The sequence below is a fragment of the Hypanus sabinus genome, chromosome 4 (genome assembly GCF_030144855.1).
Source record: "Hypanus sabinus isolate sHypSab1 chromosome 4, sHypSab1.hap1, whole genome shotgun sequence".
In the NCBI taxonomy this organism is placed as follows: Eukaryota; Metazoa; Chordata; class Chondrichthyes; order Myliobatiformes; family Dasyatidae; genus Hypanus; species Hypanus sabinus.
Genome location: NC_082709.1, coordinates 43,106,800 through 43,125,010, shown reverse-complemented (window position 1 = coordinate 43,125,010; position 18,211 = coordinate 43,106,800). Strand labels below are relative to the sequence as shown.

Here is an 18,211-nt window from a genome sequence, read left to right as displayed (position 1 = left end):
GGCCAAGTTCACTCAATCTATTCTCATAAGGCATGCTCTCTAATCCAGGCAATATCCTTGTAAATCTCCAATGCACTCTCTCTATAGCATCCACATCCTTCCTGTAATGAGGTGATCAGAGCTGAACACAGTATCCAAATGGGGTCTAATTAAAGTCTTATGTAGATGTAACATTACCTCACGGCCTTTAAACTCAATTCCCACGGTTGATGAAGGCCAACACACCGTACGGCTTCTTAACAACTAAGTATGCTATTTCACTAAATGTTTAAAATGATGCATTTTCAAGACAGATAAAATTGTTGTTGGCCTATATTTTTATGCCTGGATTTCCTACGTTTACTTCCAATAGTTTAATTTGCCTTTGACCATTTTAAATAATAGGCAGCAAGAATGTGCAGCTAGACAGCCTCCTCCTTTGGATGAAACAGAACCTTCAACAGCTGGACATCCTTTTGCAGTGGAGAAAGACATTCTTGTGAGAAAATAATGCTTGCAATTAGAAAAGTATATATTTCTTAAGTGTTTCTGAGAGCAGTTCAGAATGCAGTTTTCTGCGTATCCTCTGAGGCTTGATTTTGCCACACACCCTTGCCCGTGAAGTTGATCATCTTACTTTGAGGAAGGCACCTTTGGCTTCAGGCTTTCCATGTGAAAGATACAGTTATTCCTCTACCCCAGTTTACAATTGCATCGATCATGTAAAGTAAACTTTTGGAAGTCAGTGTTGAGCTTACTGCCCATTGAAAGTACTTGGCCACTGTGATGGTATTGGGTTTGCTGACTGCTAAGTTCTTAACTCAAATGAAGACCTTAAGCCCAGTTGGTTATAAATAGCCATGAGTACTCATACTAAAGGAAGATTATACTGTAACTACCCGATCTTAGAAAACTAGTTCACTTCCCTGTATGTTCTTCATGGCAAATTTAGCTGCCAATAGCCATTATTCAAATAGTGGGTTCCCCTCCCTATTACCAAGGAGAATTTACTTTTGGCTAATAAGGTAGATTAAAACACAGTTCATTTATTTTCAATGATACACACACTTAAATCCAAACAACACTCTTAAAACATGTTTAAAACTCAGAGTATTTCTATCTTAAACACTTACAAATTACAAATCATTTCTAAAACACAACCCATTTCCAAAACACAAAGTATTTCTTAAAGGACAAAGGATTTCCAAAATACAAGTACAATCCCTATAAACTCAAAAGGCATATCTACAAGTTGCCTGTCGCAGACATGGAAGCTAGAGAAATGGATTTTAGTTCAACCCATGATTCTTTCATGATTCTTGATGCTCCTTACCCCATTGCTGATAAGCCTGAACCGCTCTCTACATCTATACCCTTTTTCTCCACTTGGGTGACTTCAAACACGTATGGTATTACTCAGATATTCTCTTTACACAAATGGTTTAAAAGCACCTTGGAAATACAGTTCTTAGCTTTATGTTCACAGTTCATAATTAATGCTGTAAAGCTAAATTCTTTGAGTACATAAAATCCCTAATTATAAACATATCAGTTATTGATATGCCAAATGATATTATCCACCTGGTCTGCAAGCTTCTTTGAGCAAAGCAACATAAAAGTCAACTCGTCTGTTTGAAATTAAGCAACCCATTGTTTTATATTCTACTCTTCAGCAGTTAGTCTTATGGTATGAGTCTGAGGTTCCATAAGAGCTTGTTTGAAAACCTGCTCCAAAGACACTACTTTCTTTTAACTTCAAACTGACTACTGCTTTCCATTTAAATTTTAAGCCCAAAAACAAAACCAATTGTTGATTGGGAGTTTACTTAAATTTTGTTTGTGATCTTATAGTTGCAGCTGCAGTGTTTAGAAAGCCAAATTTAGCAAACATAAGCCAGGAAGTGAATACCTATCACAGAACCACTGCACGGAAGACTGTACTACAGCCTGCAACCTTCTGTGGGTTACTTGCACTGTGTTTGTCTAAGCATCATAGATCTGTGCTCTCCCTGCTTTTGGGTTCAGAATCAGCCTGGCTTTAATTGTTCTTAAGTGGACGTAGGCTGTTGGTTTTTAACTCAACAAGCCTTGTCCACCCCTTCACCTCCAGTCATTGCAGTTCCATCAATTTAACCAGCCACTATGCAGGAGTGGCCCTGGGCTTTGTTGATGAGCTACCTCCCAGCAGATCTGCACCAGTATATTTTTTTATGGCCTTTTCAAATGTTCCTCAGAATATCTCCGCTTCAATGGCAGTTGCAGCAGCAGTTCAAAGACCCTGAATTCGATCTGCATACATTTTTAGGAAGCATTGCAATCATGGTGGCTTTAATGTGCAAGTTCAGAATTCAATTGGCAAATAAACTGGTCTTTACAGTTAATTTATTTGTATTAAACTAAAACTTTGACCAAATACATATATCAGGTAATTGCATCTTTCTGAATGGCCAAAATGTCACATGTAATGCATTCTTGTTGATTGCCAGAATAGAAAATTGTTATTGTCTAGTTAAAGCAATTGTCCATCATAAGTTTAGATAAAGGGGAAATTGAGAAGGTAAAAGAAATTACCAACCCGAAAAGGTCTTTTAAAATAGATAATCTATTATTGGCCATTTAACAAAAAAATAATAAAAAATTATATTGAACAATAAACTTTAATTGTTGCTTTCCAAAATGTAAAGTTCCATTTAAATTAAATGTTGAATTAATTCATATAAATCATTTGAGTTTTTATACCGATATTACTTAAATTGAAGGTCTTACCCTGATATTGTTTGAAAGAATGTCTTGATCTACTTTAGCATGACTGAAACACTACTCTATTTTTTAATAGCAATTGGGAGATTAATATTAAATTATTCAAAATCACCAGACATCAGATGATGGCATAGTAGCAGATTAAAATATTGGAATCGTTGATTCAAAATAGAATATATGCAAAACTTATTATCACTGCTGTTTAACCTATGAATGTTGAAAGGGTCTCCTGCAAGTGAGTGTTGCTTTCAGAACTGGAGAGCTCCATAGAAAAGGTGGCTTCATCCTTCTATCACTAATGGGATATAAATAGAATAATAGAAATATAATACTTTCTAACTATAATAAAAACAGAAAATGCTGGAAATACTCAGTAGGTCAGGCTGCATCTGTAGGAGAGAAAACAGATCTGATATTTCGGGCTGACATTGGAATATGGGAGGAAAGCAGAGCACTTGGTTAAAAACACACATAATCACATGAATGTACACATTCCACATAAACTGCACCAGAAGTCAACCTTGGACCCAATCACTGGGGCTGTGACATAGCTACATTTTCTGTAGAATCACGGTACTGCTCTAAACGTCAATGGCTTCAACTGCATTAATGTTCTTGTAAGAAAGGTTATTTAACAATTATTTGTTAACCTTTTGTTTTTTTTTAAACTTTACAGAGGTATTACTACTACATTAACCATGGAATAGACACAGAACATGTAGCTCCTTTGGAGGACAGTTGGTTGAACGTTGTTTTGTCCTTGGTGCCATTACGTCTCAAAGCATACACTGAAGTTATTGAATCGCTTTCAGATGAGATGAAAGAAGATTATCTTCTAAGTGTAAAGAAGGCAATAGGTAAAAGCCCTTGAGTAGTGTATATTTACTAATGTACCAGATTCCATATTTAGCCTATGAGCATAATAAAATAAATAGAAGCAGCCCTTGTGCCTGATCTGCCAATCAAAAAGATCATGTCAGACTGTTTACCTCAGTTTCTCATGTTTATGTTTAACTCAGTGCCAGTTTCCTTCTCTAGCTCCTCCCCAATATTTATTCACTCCCTCAATGATCTATAGATTTTTAGCTCATTTGAATATGCTCAGCAATGGAATTGCCACTGTTCTTGGGTAAAACATTCCAAATGCTCAATACCCTCTGGTTAAATAAATCTCTTCTGTACTGAATGGGTTATCCCTTTAGACACTGACACTTTATTCTAGATACTCCAGTCAGGGGAAACGACAAAACTATGCATTTATTATACATTCATGTCAAAAAAGCAATGATTCTCCACCATAAACACAAGAGATCCTGTAGATGTTGGAAATTCAGATTAATACACACAAAATTCTGGCAGAACTCAGCAGGTCAGGCAACATCTGTACATCAGAGGTGTTAGGTACAGCTAGTTGAAGAGGTTTGCAATTGAGAAGACAAGGAGACTAATTTATGTTTAATTGAATTTATAACCAAGTGCTTGCATATTTACTTGTAATGTATCTGAAAATAGTTAACTGATATGTTGCAAATAATTGATTTTAATATATTTTGGGGGGAAATAAGAATTAATATTCTTTCAAAAACAGCCTGATGAGCCCACAGCTTCTCACTGTACTGCAGGTTCAAGGAAAGTATGTATTGTACTTTAAATCAGCATTGTTAAGAAATTAAGGTCAAGATGGTCAGATCTATCTACCTTGAAGTAAATTATAAGAAAAAATGCCACTTTATTTTTGAAAATAGTTAAGGGAAAAATACTTTGCATGGGTTGATTTGTGATTACAAATCTGGAAAGCCTCAGTACAAAATTCACAAGCTTGGAACATTTCTGGTAAATCAAATATATCCTTACCCAGCAATACAGATTATGAAAAATATGATGACTATTGTCTGAAAATTAACCTATATTTAATTTCTTATTACATGTAGTGTACTTGAAGATTTGGACCCCATTTTCCGTGCTTTCTAACAGATGGTGTACATTTCAACAATTGTGTACTATTTGAGAATATTTTCTGACTTCTGGAAGTGGTTAGAAACATTGCAAGAATATGTAACCAAACAATGTATAGAGGCTGACCACGTGATTGTGTCAATATTTGAATAGGACTTGGAATATTTGCACTTATGAATGTGTATTTCTTCATACTTTCAGTGGACTTTGTATTAAGAGACCCCAGAGAGAAAGAGGAAGAAAAGAAAGAACTCCCTAGTCATCGTGCAGAGTAAGAAGGATGCTATGAAGTGATGTTATTGAAAATATGAAATATGGGAGAACAAAGAAAGAATTTTTGTCACACAGCAATGGTGTTTTTTGCATGTTAAGTACTCCTTATGCTCACTATATATCTTGTGATCATAGGAAATGTGTGGTTTATCAATTGATATTGTACCAGAGATATTTCGTCACATGCACCTGTGAATGGTGTTTGTAAATGGTGCATGCTAGAATAATAGTACCAAGTCTATGTTAAACAACAAAAACCTATAAATCTCTTCCTTCATGTTTTCTGCTGTGTATGTTGTGCTGAATGAAAATGAGAGAGAGGTTAGATCTCTTGTATGACTTTTTCATGCAAAACATTCTTTGTGTACCATAATTTTACCATCCAACTCTGTGAACTGTGATCTTACTTAAGGGTGTGAAGGTTCAATAGTTCTACTTTAACTTATGATCAAAATAAGTTGATACAGATCTTAAGACTTTATAGCTTGCTGGATTGAAGATTACTTGGGGAAATTGCTATTCTATGTTCTATAGAATATTCTATTCTATTTGGCTCAGGATAGAAGGGGGGAGAATAGGACAACTGTGGTGATAGAGGATTTGTTAGTGGGTGAGAATGAGATTCCCAGATGGTATGTTGCCTTCCAGGTACCAGGGTTCAGGGCATCTTGGATGGAGTTCTCAGCGTTCTTAAGTAGAAGGACACTACTTAAGAGGTCAGAGGTTGTGGTGACATACCAATGACATAGGTAGGAAGAGTGATGAAGTTTTGCAAAGGAAGTTCAGGGAATTAAGTGGTAGTTAAAGATTTTCCAGTGCTGCACAATGGGATTTAAACTGGAGTTGGAGGAGGATGGGAATCAAAATGGCAGAACAGATAGTAGAGAGATTGTGGAGGCAGATGTTAAGACTTCAGACAAAGTCAAGAATCAAAAGGTTGAACGTGGTATGACTGTTGTGAGAAGTGTATATTTCAATTCAATAAATATCATGGGAAAGGCAGATGTGCTCAGGGAATGAATCAACACGTAATTATGATGTTGTAGCCATTAGTAAGACTTTGTTGCAGGAGGGGCAGGACTGGCAGCTCAATATTCTGGGATTCTGTTGTTTTAGATGCGACAGAATGGGTGGGATTAAATGAGGAGGGATCACGTTGCCTGTCAGGGAAAATATCATGGCAGTGCCAAGTCAGGACAGACTGGCAAATTTTGCCTAGTGAGGCCGTTATAGGTGGAGCTGAAATTTAAGAAAGATAAGACCAAATTACTGGGGCAATATTACAGTTCATGCAACAGTCCGAGGGATTTAGAAGAACAAATTTGCAGAGATTACTGACTGTTGCAAGAAACATGAGGTTGTTATAGTAGGTGATTTTAACTTACCACAAATTGACTGGGACTCCCATACTGTAAAAGGACCAGATGGGATGCAGTTAAACACTTCATGAACACATCAAATGTGTTCAGGAAGGCTTTCCTAATCAATACATAGAAGTCCCAACAGGAGAATGTGCGATACTTGAACTGCTGTTAGGGAATGAGACAGGTCAGGTGACAGAAGTTTGTGTAGGGGAACGCTTTGCATTTAATGAGCAAAAAGCCATTCGTTTCAAAGTAAATATGCAAAAAGATTTTTTCTGGTCTGTGGGAAGAAATTCTAAATTAGAGAAAAGCCAATTTTGATGGTATCATAAAGGATCTGTCAAGTGAGGAGTTGGACGGGCTGTTTTCTGGCAAAAGTGTACATGGAAAATGGAAGGTCTTCAAAAGTGATATTTTGAGAGTAAAAAGCTTGTCAGAATATAGGTGAACCTTAGTTTCAAGAGATATTGAGGCCCTGCTTAAGGAAAAAATGGTGCAAAGCAGGTATAGACAGGTAGAAATAAATGTGCTTGTGGAGTATAAGAAATGGAAAAGAACACATAAGAAAGAACACAAAATGCTGGCAGAACTCGTCACTACCTCCTCCCATAGATGCTGTCTGGCCTGCTGAGTTCTGCCTGCATTTTGTGTTTTTATTTATTTTCAGCATCTGCAGATTCACTCGTGTTACATAAGAAAGAAATCAGGAAGGCTAAAAGAAGGCATAAGGTTGTCTTAGCAGACATTGTGAAGGAGAATCCTAAGGCATTCTACCGATATGTTAAGAGAAAAAGGGTTGCAAGGGACAAAATTGGTTCTCTGGAAGATCAGAATGGTCATCTATGTGTGGAGCCAAAAGAGATGGAGGAGATCACGAATGATGTTTTTGCATCTGTATTTACTCAGGAAACAGATGCAGAGTCTGTAGAAGTGAGGCAAAATGGCATCAACTTCATGGACCCTATCCAGATAACAGTGGAGGGGGTGTTTGCTGTCCTGAGGCAAATTAGGGTGGGTAAATCATCATGGCCTGACAAAATATTCCCTTGGACCCTGTGGGAGGCAAGTGTACAAACTGCTGGACCCTAGTAGAGATATTGAAATCATCCGTAGTGTCAGGTGAGGTACTGGAGGATTGGAGGATAACCAGTTTTGTTCTGCTGCTAAAGAAATGTGTAAAAGGTTGAACATGATGCAACCAGTGTTGTGAGATGCATATACTTCACTGCAAGTAGAATCATAGGATAGGCAGATGGAATTATAATATTGTCGCTATTTGTAAGACTTGGTTGTAGGAGTGGCAGGACTGGCAGCTCAATATTTTTGGTTTCCAGAATATTAAGGGTCTGGATATATAAGTATTTAGATAGACAGGGACTCATTAAGGATAGTCAGCATGGCTTTGTATGTGGTAGGACATGCCCAACCAATCTTACAGTTTTTCAAAGAAGTTACTAGGAATGTTGATGAAGGTAAGGCAGCGGATGTTGTCTACATGGGGTTTTGCACGGCATTTGCAAGGTCCCGCAGGGGAAGCTGGTCAAGAATGTTCAGTTACTCTGCATTTAAGATGTAGTAAATTGATGAGACATTGGCTTTGTACGAGAAGCCAGAGAGTGGTAGTAGATGGTTGCCTTTCTGAGTGGAGGCCTGTGACTACTGGAGTGCTGCAGGCATCGGTGCTGGGTCCTTTGGTGTTTGACATCTATATCAATGACTTGGATGATAATGTAGTTAATCGGGTCAGCAAATTTGTGGATGATACAAATCTGGGGATGTAGTAGACAGCGAGGAAGGCTAACACGATTTGCAGTGGGAAAAATGAGCTGAAAAATGGCAGAAGGAATATAATGTAGACAACTGCAAGTTGTTGCTCTTTGGTAGGACTAAGCTGGTTCAGTCTTACACAGTGAATGGAAGGGTACTGAGGAGTGCGGTAGAACAAAGGAATCTGGGAATACAGGTCAATATTTTACTGAAAGTGGTGTCATAAAGATAGGGTAGATAGGGTCATAAAGAAAGCCTTTGGTACATTTGCCTTCATAAATCTAAGTACTGAGTACAAGAGATGGATGTTAGTTGAAGTTGTATAAAATATTGGTGAGGCCTACAACTTGGAGTATTGTATGCAGTTTTCATCACTTCCCTACAGGAAAGATGTAAATAAGATTGAAAGAGCACAGAGAAAACTTACAAGGATGTTGCTGGGTCTGAAGAACCTTGGTTATGTGGAAAGATTGAATAGGTTAGGACTTTATTCCTTGGAACATAGAAGATGTGGGTGAAATGTGAAAAGTTTAAGGGGACCATGATGGGACCTTTACTCAGAGGGTTGTGAGAGTGTGGAACAAGCTGCCAGCACAAATGGTGCATGCGAGCTAGTCAACGTCTAAGAGAAGTTTGGATAGGTACATGGATGGTAGGGGTACGGAGGACTATGATCCCTGTGCAGATTGATGCGAGTAGGCAGTTTTAAATGGTTCAGCAAGGACTAGATGGGCTGAATGTACTTCTCTATGAATCTGTGATTCTATGTTGCTGAGACAAGTTTTCACATGCTTGTGTAACATCAAGTAACATTTCAACTGTTGGGACCATTAATCTATCAAATCTACTCAATAATTTTCACAAAAGCAATTAGAAAAACATTTATTCCTGTAACACATTATTCAAAGTCTAACTGATATATTAATATATCTTTTTAATTCTCCTTTATAAGGTAACTGGTTGCTTAAATAAGCAGTTTCTAATCTGGTGTAACATTAATTTTGAACTTAATTTCTTAAAATCATTCTCAAAAGTCTGTTCAGCCAGGCATTTTTTTACACCAAAATTCTTTGAGTCTTGTTTGAAGCAGTGTGCATTGTTGCTCTATACTTAGCTGTGAATTTAAATTTCTAGAAATATTATCTCATTCATGAACCTTACAAATGTAAGATTTGATAATAGAAGTTAATTAAACAGTTTTCTGATGAATTTATAATTCACTGATCATTTGAAATATTTTATGGGCCATCCTGAAAATCTCAATCCCTTGTCCAAAAAATAATGCTTTGATGTCTGCAAGTCTTAACCTGTGATATTCAATGAGTCCTTGAATGTTTTAATGATCTTATGATTAGTATCTATGAAAATTTGCACTAATGATCTAATCCTGAACAAAATATTTCATAATCTATGTCTATTGCTTTTAAGGATGGAAATAGTACCAAAACCATGGAACAAGTCATTTTTGTCAGCACAAAAATTCATCAAGGCAAACCTAAATTCAATAAATCCCACCATGTTGGCTGTCTTGGATCTCTGGCAATGTTCTTTTAAGTGAGTTCTTGTGTTTAGCCATCTACAATTGCTCTAATTATGCTCTAGCTAAAGTCAGCATTGTTTCTTGGTTACTGTTATTTTTTTAACCCTGTGTCAGATTGCTTGGCCTTTAAAAAGGTGGGTAATCTCGCCACGAAATGCTAGTTATGCAGTATGCAAAATCCATTCCTATGTTTGCTTAGACTTCTATTTTCTCATTTGCAAATCCAAGTGCTGATCTCAGCACTCATCCATTTTTATTTCTTTGATATTTATGTTTAACACAATTTTAAGAAAGGTGCTAACTCATTGAAGTGATAAAAACCATCAACACAATATAGTTATAATTTTTTATTATACCGTTGCTAATTTAATAATTAAACATACTTCACTTTTGATTTGAGAAAGGTTCAGTTTGATTTCATTTGCCACAGTAATCAAAGTATTGCACTGAGAAATATAAACATCCATTCAATATGTTAAAAAAATAAATTTAACATAGTCATTTGATGTAGAATGGAAGAGTGAGATGGAACAATGATGAATAATGAGGTTAATGAAATCAAAATTTAACAGAAAATGCATAATCCATGAAATAATGTCTTAATGGAATTTTAGTGGTTCTGCAGAGAACTGGTGTTTTATCATGGCAGAATCATATATTAAGTGGATACAGCACAGTATTAATCTGTTAAGGCCTGGCAATTAAAATTTGATCATGAGCTTGTTATAAGCTAGTATTTTTAAGTTCTGATTGTTTTCTTGGTTTTCAAAGTTTTATTTCACATTCTGTATGCAATAAGCTGGATGATGAGGTTTATGATGAGCATAGATAAGTAATAGTTATTTTAAACAATTTATGTATATTCCAGTCAAGAAGTAAATAAATCAATTATTTTAATTCTAGGCAGCTACTGGACAATACTTTGAAGGCTTGTCCAAGGAGCAACTTTGTTCAGAATATCTAATGATATGTTGTTTCACAGAGAGACTGATTTTGGAACTGTGTGGAGCATATTACCCAAGCATATACAGTATGTTTTTGGGAGAGTTGGTTTCATTTTTAACTTTTAACCAGGAGAAGAGTGGGACAGCCATACCACTTTTGTGAACATATATTGCCAAATAAAAAAGAATTTTTTTAAAATTGCAATTACCTGTCACTGTGCAGATTTCTCCTCACTTAATGTTACTTACCAGTCTGTGAATTGATCAATTTTATTATAATTCTTTATCTCCTACACTTTCAAAGTTATGACCAAGTCATTTCAGAGATTAACAAAAATAATGCCTTTATGAAACTGTACCTCTACTGAAGGACCCATAACATGTAATATCAACTAGTTCTCTTGCCACAGATGCCAACTGACCTAAAAAATGTTCCCAACATTTTATGTTTGTATTATGGATTATAGTTGCATTTTCTCCAGTGTTGCAGTTTGGATCTATAGTGAAATGCTCTGTAGCTTAGCAATAAGAAATTTAGCATTCAGCTTGAAACTTTAGGGTATTTGCTTTGCTTTTGAAATGTAGTGAAATAGTGCACTTTAACAGAAAACAACTCTTTCTGTTTTGCAGAGATTTAAGGTTCATTGACGTTGAAGAATTTCGTAATCGTAAGGAATCAATGGAGCTAACTACATTCCAGGTCTTATTTATGAGGCATATTGAATCAGCAAAAGAGCAACTCCTTAAAAAGTATGACCAACTTAAAATAATACCAATGCTTAGCTGTACAGTACTTAAAATTAAAAACAGAAGAATTCTTACGTCAAGTAGTATTAGAGATGTTTATACCTAATATTTGCCCTAGAAATACATTTATATTCTGTTCTGCTGCAAATCATTGATCTGAAACGTTAATTCTGTTTCTCCCTCTCTATTTGCTGCTTGATCTGCTGATTATTTCCTGCATTTTCTATTAACTTTAAACTTCCAGTATCCACATTATTTTATTTTTGAACTATTGTTGTTTTATTTATCTGATTAAAATATTACATAATTACAATATTTTAAGGATTTGTCATCAATGAGTACTAGAAACCATTCCAATAAATTGAACTACAAATGGAAAAAATTGTAGTAAATTTTAGAGGTTTTCTTAGTCAATTTTTAAACCTTTTTCTTGTAATGTCTTTTAGATGGTTTCCTGAAGTTCAGAATATTTATTACCTGGGAAATAAGCGGAGTCAAGTTCCCAGTGGTACTGACAGAGCCAAGCTACAGTCTTTTTTTAATTGTGCTGCGACTCTGATGACTTCACAACTGCAAAGTTTAGCATTAAATTCCATTCAGGATTATACGGATTTAATTGTGCAACGGCCGGTATGTGTATCTGCTCCATACAGTGTGCTGCTAATTACACTCCAGAACACTAACATGCTTTATATGGTGCAGTTTATATAGACCTTAATGGATGCTTCTTCATTTCAGTTTTTCAGATTCTAATTACAATCCTGATTATGATTAATGTTAATGACTGATAGTTCCAAATCAGGCTCAGTTATCACTAGAATATGCTGTGAAGTTTGGTGCTTTGCGGCAGCAGTACATTGCAATACATAATGAAAAAATCTATAAATTACAATAAGAAATATAAATAAAAGTAGTTCAAAAAGGGAGCAAAAAATAGTGAGGTACATGGGTTCATTATCCACTTAAATAACTGATGGCAGTAGGAAAAGAAGCTGTTCCTGAAATGTTGAGTGTGTCCCATTGGGCTCCAGTACTACCTCCTTGAAGGTAGCAATGAGAGGAGGGCATGTCCTGGGTGATGGAGGTCCTTAATGATGGATACCGTCCTTTTGAGGCATTGCCTTTTGAAGGTGTCCTTGATGCTGGAGAGACTAGAGCCTATGATAGAGCTGTCTGAGTTCATAACGTTCTGCAGCTTTTCCCAATCCTGTGCAGTGACTCCATACCAAATGGTGATGCAACCAGTTAGAATGCTCTCCACAGTACATACAGTAGTTATATGTACAAGTGGTAGATTTATTGATGATTTTGCTTGAAAAATAGAATTCAGATGTCTAAAAGTTTTATCAGAATAATCTACCATATATCATGTATACTTAGCTAATTTTTGTACATATTTTGGAGCTGTTAAAATTTACCCAAAAGAAAGAAATTGCCGGACATTTTTCATAATTTTTAAAATAAATACATTTTTTCTGAAATAGAAATTTTTCAATAATTATATGTATTGTTTTGCCCAGAGCATGGGGAATAGTTCCAATGAATTCACTGATGTAAAGTTCCCTTCCACTCTCCTAGATCCTGGCTATCCATGCTGTGTGTCGGGTCTGTGCCAGATCAAGTGTGTACTGTGACCAAGCCATTATATCTTAGTTTAGATTGTAATCTTATGCTAGGAAATGGTGTATTGACATATTAGGTCCAGCATGGGAAAATATAAATAAGCACCAAGCTGGGCTTGAATCAGAGTCCAATTTTGTACCTGAGTAAACTTCCGTGGTGCACAAAACAGAAAGTTTCAGTGATAAATAGAACATTTATTAGGTGATTACAAAATTCAACAACAGCCAACTGTGCTACACATTTTTTGGGTTTCAACTAATTTGTTCCTGCTAAATAAACAGAATACAGATAGACTTTTACAGAGGGACCAAGATGGCACCAGTGAACCACAATGAGGTATTGACTTGTTGCTGGCAGCTTACAAAACGTTTAAATATACTTCTGAATTACCCGCACTGTAATCTGTAGCCTGAAAATGAGGAATTGCTGTGTTCTGTTTCACAGAGTTATGGCTCACTTCGAACATTCTGGATTCAGTGATCAGACTTAAGGGCTTCTCAATACACAGGTTGGGCCGAACTGCTGATTCGGAGAAGATGGGGATCTGTTTTTCATGGTGAAGTCTCTGTGGTGTTTGGATGTAGTGGGCTTCATCTTGTCGAACTCCTTTTACCCAGACTTTAACCATCTAATGATTAAGTGCTGACAGTACTACTTGCCAAGAGAATTCTCTTCCAGGCTCCTGACCTCCGTTTGCATACTGCCAAAAGCTGATGCTAATCAGGCACTCAAAATATTGAATGCTGCCATCACCAAACAAACAGCCCACCCTGATGCATTTCTAATCATAGTCTGGGATTTCAATCAGACTCGCTTGAAGGAATCTTTGTCTAGTTATCATCAGCATATAAGCTACAGCACCAGGGGTCCCAATGCACTTGACTACTGCTATACTATGATTAGTAATGCCTATTTTTCCATACCTAGACTGCATTTTGGGAAATATGATCTCCTGGCTGTCCTTCTCCTACCTGCATACAGGCAGAGGCTAAAGAATAAGGCTCCAGAGATGATGACAGCAAAGGGGTGGTGGCAGGAGGCAGAGGTGGAGCAACAGGATTACCTCGAGTCAATGGCCAGGACCCTGTTCAATGACTCAATGGAGGATTTGAATGAATACACACACCTAGCTTGTCCTGGATGAACCATGTAATCTGTTGCAGGCCAGATCAGTGGCATTTGGGTCTGATGACTAAATAAGATACAAGAGTCCAGGTATGATCTCTGGAAAGCCATCATGTGCAAAGTGGCAATTCCAGACCAAACTTAACTCAGTGAAGGATCTTGACAGCAGTGATAGAGCTTGAATGCTATTACTGCTTACAAAGTGAAACCAAGTGTAAAGGTAACAACATGGCTTTGCTCCCATTTGAGCTCAATGGGTTCTATACTGACTTCGACTTTCAAAATATGGGGGAAGCTTCACAAATTCCCACAGCCCCCAATGACCCTATGATTTCAGTATCTGAGGCTGATGTGAGAGCATCTTTCAGGAGTATGAACCCATGGAAGCCTCTGGTACAGATGGGATATCTAGCTAAGTACTAAAAACCCGTGTTGATCAACTGGCTGGAGTGCTCACTGAGATCTTTAACCTCTCACTTTGGCAGTCTGAGATACCTAACTGTTTCAAGCAGGCTTCAATTACACTGTTGCCAAAGAAGAACATGGTAACTTACCTCATTGACTATCGTCCAGTAGTACTTACATTCATTGTGATGAAGTGTTTTGAGAGGTTGGTGAAGAAACACATCAACTCCTGCCTGAGAAGCAACTTGGATCCACTCCAATTTGCCTATCAGCACAACAGGTGCACAGCAGATATCATTTCATTGGCCCTTCTCTCAACCCTGGAGCACCTGGACAGCAAATATGCTTACAAAATGATGCTCTTTATTGAATACAGCTTGGCATTCACCACTATCATCCCCTTAAGACTAATTAATAAGCTTCAAGACCTTGGCCTCAATACTTGTTTGTGCAATTGGATTCTTGATTTCCTCACTTGCAGACCACAGTCAGTTTAGATTGGCAACAGCACTTCCTCCACAATCTGCACAGTCTACTAAGACCCCTGCTTTACTTGCTTTAATATGTACGAATGTGAGACTAAAAACATTTTCAATGCTATATTTAAGTTTGCTGATGAAACCACGGTCATTGGCCGAATCAAAGGTGGTGGTGAATCAGCATATAGGAGGGAGGTTGAAAATCTGGCTCATTGGTGCCACAGCAGCAACCTCTCACTCAATGTCAGCAAAACCAAGGAACTTCAGGAGGAAACCAAAAGTCCATGAGCTAGTCCTCAATAGGGGAATCAGAGGTGGAGAGAGTCAATAACTTTAAATTCCTTGGTGTTATCATTTCAGAGGACCTGTTCTGGAACTGGTACAATTACGAAGAAAGCACAGCAGAATGTCTATTTCCGCAGAATTTTGTGAAGATTGGCATGCTTTCTAAATCTTTGACAAACATCTATAGATGTATGGTGGGGAGTTTATTGACTGGTTGCATCATGGCCTGGCAAAGATAAACCAATGCACTTGAATGGAAGATCCTACAAAAAAGTAGTGAATATGGCCTAGTCCATCATGGGTGAAGCCATCCCCACCATTGAGCACATCCACATGATGTGCTGTTGCAAGAAAGTAGCACCCATCATCATGAATTTCCACCACTTAATCCATGCTCTCTTTAAACTGCTGCCATCAGGAAGAAGATATAGGAGGCTCTGGACCCACACCACCAGGTTCAGGAACAGTTATTCCTCTTCAACCGTCAGGCATTGAACTGGAGGGGATAACTTTGCTCTACCTCACTTGCCCCATCACTGAACTGTTCCCATAATGTGAGGACTCACTTTCAAGAATTCTTCATCTCATGTTCTCAATATTTATTGTTTATTGTTTTATTATTATAATATTTTCTTTTATATTTGCACAGTTTGTTATCCTTTGTATATTTGTTGTTTGTCTTGTTGGGTGTGATCTTTTCATTGATTCTATTGTTTCTTTAATTTACAGTGTCTGCTCATAAGAAAATGAATCTTGGTGTTGTACAGTATAGGGTGACGTACATATACTTAGATAATAAATTTACTTTGAACTTTAAATCTTGTTGTATTCAGAAAATTGTAAAATGGCCATCTTGTATAGTGTGATATTATAAATAATTAGACAGAATTCTAAAATGCAATGGAGTACTGATGCATCCTTGTATTGCTGCTATGTACTCACAAGTATAAAAGTATTTGTAGAATGAGAAAGGAACTGTAATGTTACATAACATTATCTTTAATAATTTATAAGAACAATGTTACATACTGTTTTCTATAAAATTTCTTAGTATGTTCCTCATTTATAAATCTTTGTATTTATGTTTATTATTCAATCAGTTTTGATTTACCATAATATATTTACATAGAATTGAAAGAATGGATATAGATTTATTTTTGTAAATTGTATTTATATTTTTCTACTTAGGATTCTATTCGTGTTTATGAGCATCCAGGCTTTATTATGCGTCTAATCCTAAAAAGTAATACTATCCAATTTGAGCCAGAGTTCAAGGATTTTGAACTACTGTTCTTGAGCGTTTATGATGTCATGCTCAAAACAATGAATCTAGTGCCAAGAGTTGAGACAAAACTGTACACTGAATGGGTAAGCAGGTTTCATATTAAGTCATAGAATATTTACCTTGAAAGTAATATAGAATTTACATCCATAACTTATTTTATTGATGGGAATGTGAATTCTTTCACAATTATAATGGAATAAAATCTTTCTTCAGAATTTCAAAAGTGATTTTCATTTCCTTATGTTTTATAAAGAATTTACAAATAGTTTAACTGAGTATTTGTTTTATTCCAAATTGAGAATTGACAACCAAAACAATGTATATGTATATGTATATATATTGCTTAACATAAATTCCATGTGGTACTATTCACAGCAGATGGGTGATTTTGCCGCTTTAGGTATTTGCAACTATTTCAGGTTTTCCTTTACTAATTTCTCAGGGAAAAAATAATTTCCTTCATTTATACTCATTTTGAGCCTTGTCTCACTTTGTTGTCTTACTTATCTGGTAACTTTCACTGTCTTTGGGTCACTCTATAATGTTTCACATGTGGCTATATACAGATGTGTTTTGATGTAATTGTGCTACATCTTGAAAGTGAAATGTAAATGATAAAAAGTTATGGCCAGCAAGGAGTTTTATTGCTGGAATAAGGAAATCCAAGCAAGCATTCAATGTTTTTTTTTGCAAAAGGCCAAACTGTTCAAGCCCTTATGATTGAAATGACCTTAATATGACCTGGAGTTAGGGGGTATAGTTTTGAAGGTTGCTGCTGATGGAACTTTCCACCATATGAAACAGTAGGAAGGTACTTTACAATTCAGGTGGATAAAGGCAGAGTTGAACTGGTAGATAGAATTTAATATGGACTTGTGAAATGATGTGATTTGGAAAAACACAATGAAAAGGCAATACAATGTACATGTATAAACATTGCTTAAAATAAATTCCATGTGGTACAATTCACAGCAGATTGGCGATTTTGCCACTCTAGGTATTTGCAGAGACCTGGGGCTGTATATTTAGGATTTCTTAATGGCAATGCAAGTTGCAAAGATTGGAGAGGTTTAGATTTTTCCCAATATGCTGGAGCATATTAAAGAAGAGAGATGGGAGAGCTCTTCAAAATTTGAGAGAAGTTGATAGAGCAAGGGAGGTCAGCAGCCAAAAATTATTCATTTTAAATAATTGGGAAAAATAAATCAAATTATTTTATGCAAGTATTTCTCATGATCAGGAACACTATCTCTGAAGGGTAGAGAAAGCAAATTCTTTTGAACTTTCAGAAGATGATTAGACATGTAAATTTCCAGTTATGTCAAAACAAAATTATGCAATTTAACAGACAGCTCTTTCAAATAACGTTTGTTATTCTTTGATCGTATGTCATTAATCAAATAGATACAGTTTGCATTATTGGAACTCTTCAGTATGTAATGGTATTGAGTTTACTTAGTCAGGTATTCTGAACTCAGATGAAGATCTTAAGCTCTATACCATATTGTCAGCTAAGGGTACCCTCATGAAAGTGAGGTTATACTGTAACCACCTACTATTCAAAGTATAAATCACAACCCTGTTTATCCTCCATAGGGAGTTTAACTGCCCATACCTACTATTTGAGTGATGGGTCCCCTCTCCCTACCAAGGAGGATATTTCCAACTAACAAATCAGT

At 36.4% G+C, this 18,211-nt stretch overlaps 1 protein-coding gene across 1 annotated transcript in view; it reads left to right on the top strand.

Moving 5' to 3' along the window:
- dnah7 (dynein, axonemal, heavy chain 7) overlaps positions 1–18,211 on the top strand; it is a 269,206-nt gene that overhangs the window by 12,476 nt on the left and 238,519 nt on the right. The window contains exons 5-11 of the mRNA XM_059966905.1: positions 385–478; positions 3,416–3,596; positions 4,897–4,966; positions 9,528–9,653; positions 11,214–11,333; positions 11,777–11,960; positions 16,436–16,615. Of these exons, the coding sequence (XP_059822888.1) occupies positions 385–478; positions 3,416–3,596; positions 4,897–4,966; positions 9,528–9,653; positions 11,214–11,333; positions 11,777–11,960; positions 16,436–16,615 (955 nt within the window). The remainder of the gene's footprint in view (positions 1–384; positions 479–3,415; positions 3,597–4,896; positions 4,967–9,527; positions 9,654–11,213; positions 11,334–11,776; positions 11,961–16,435; positions 16,616–18,211) is intronic.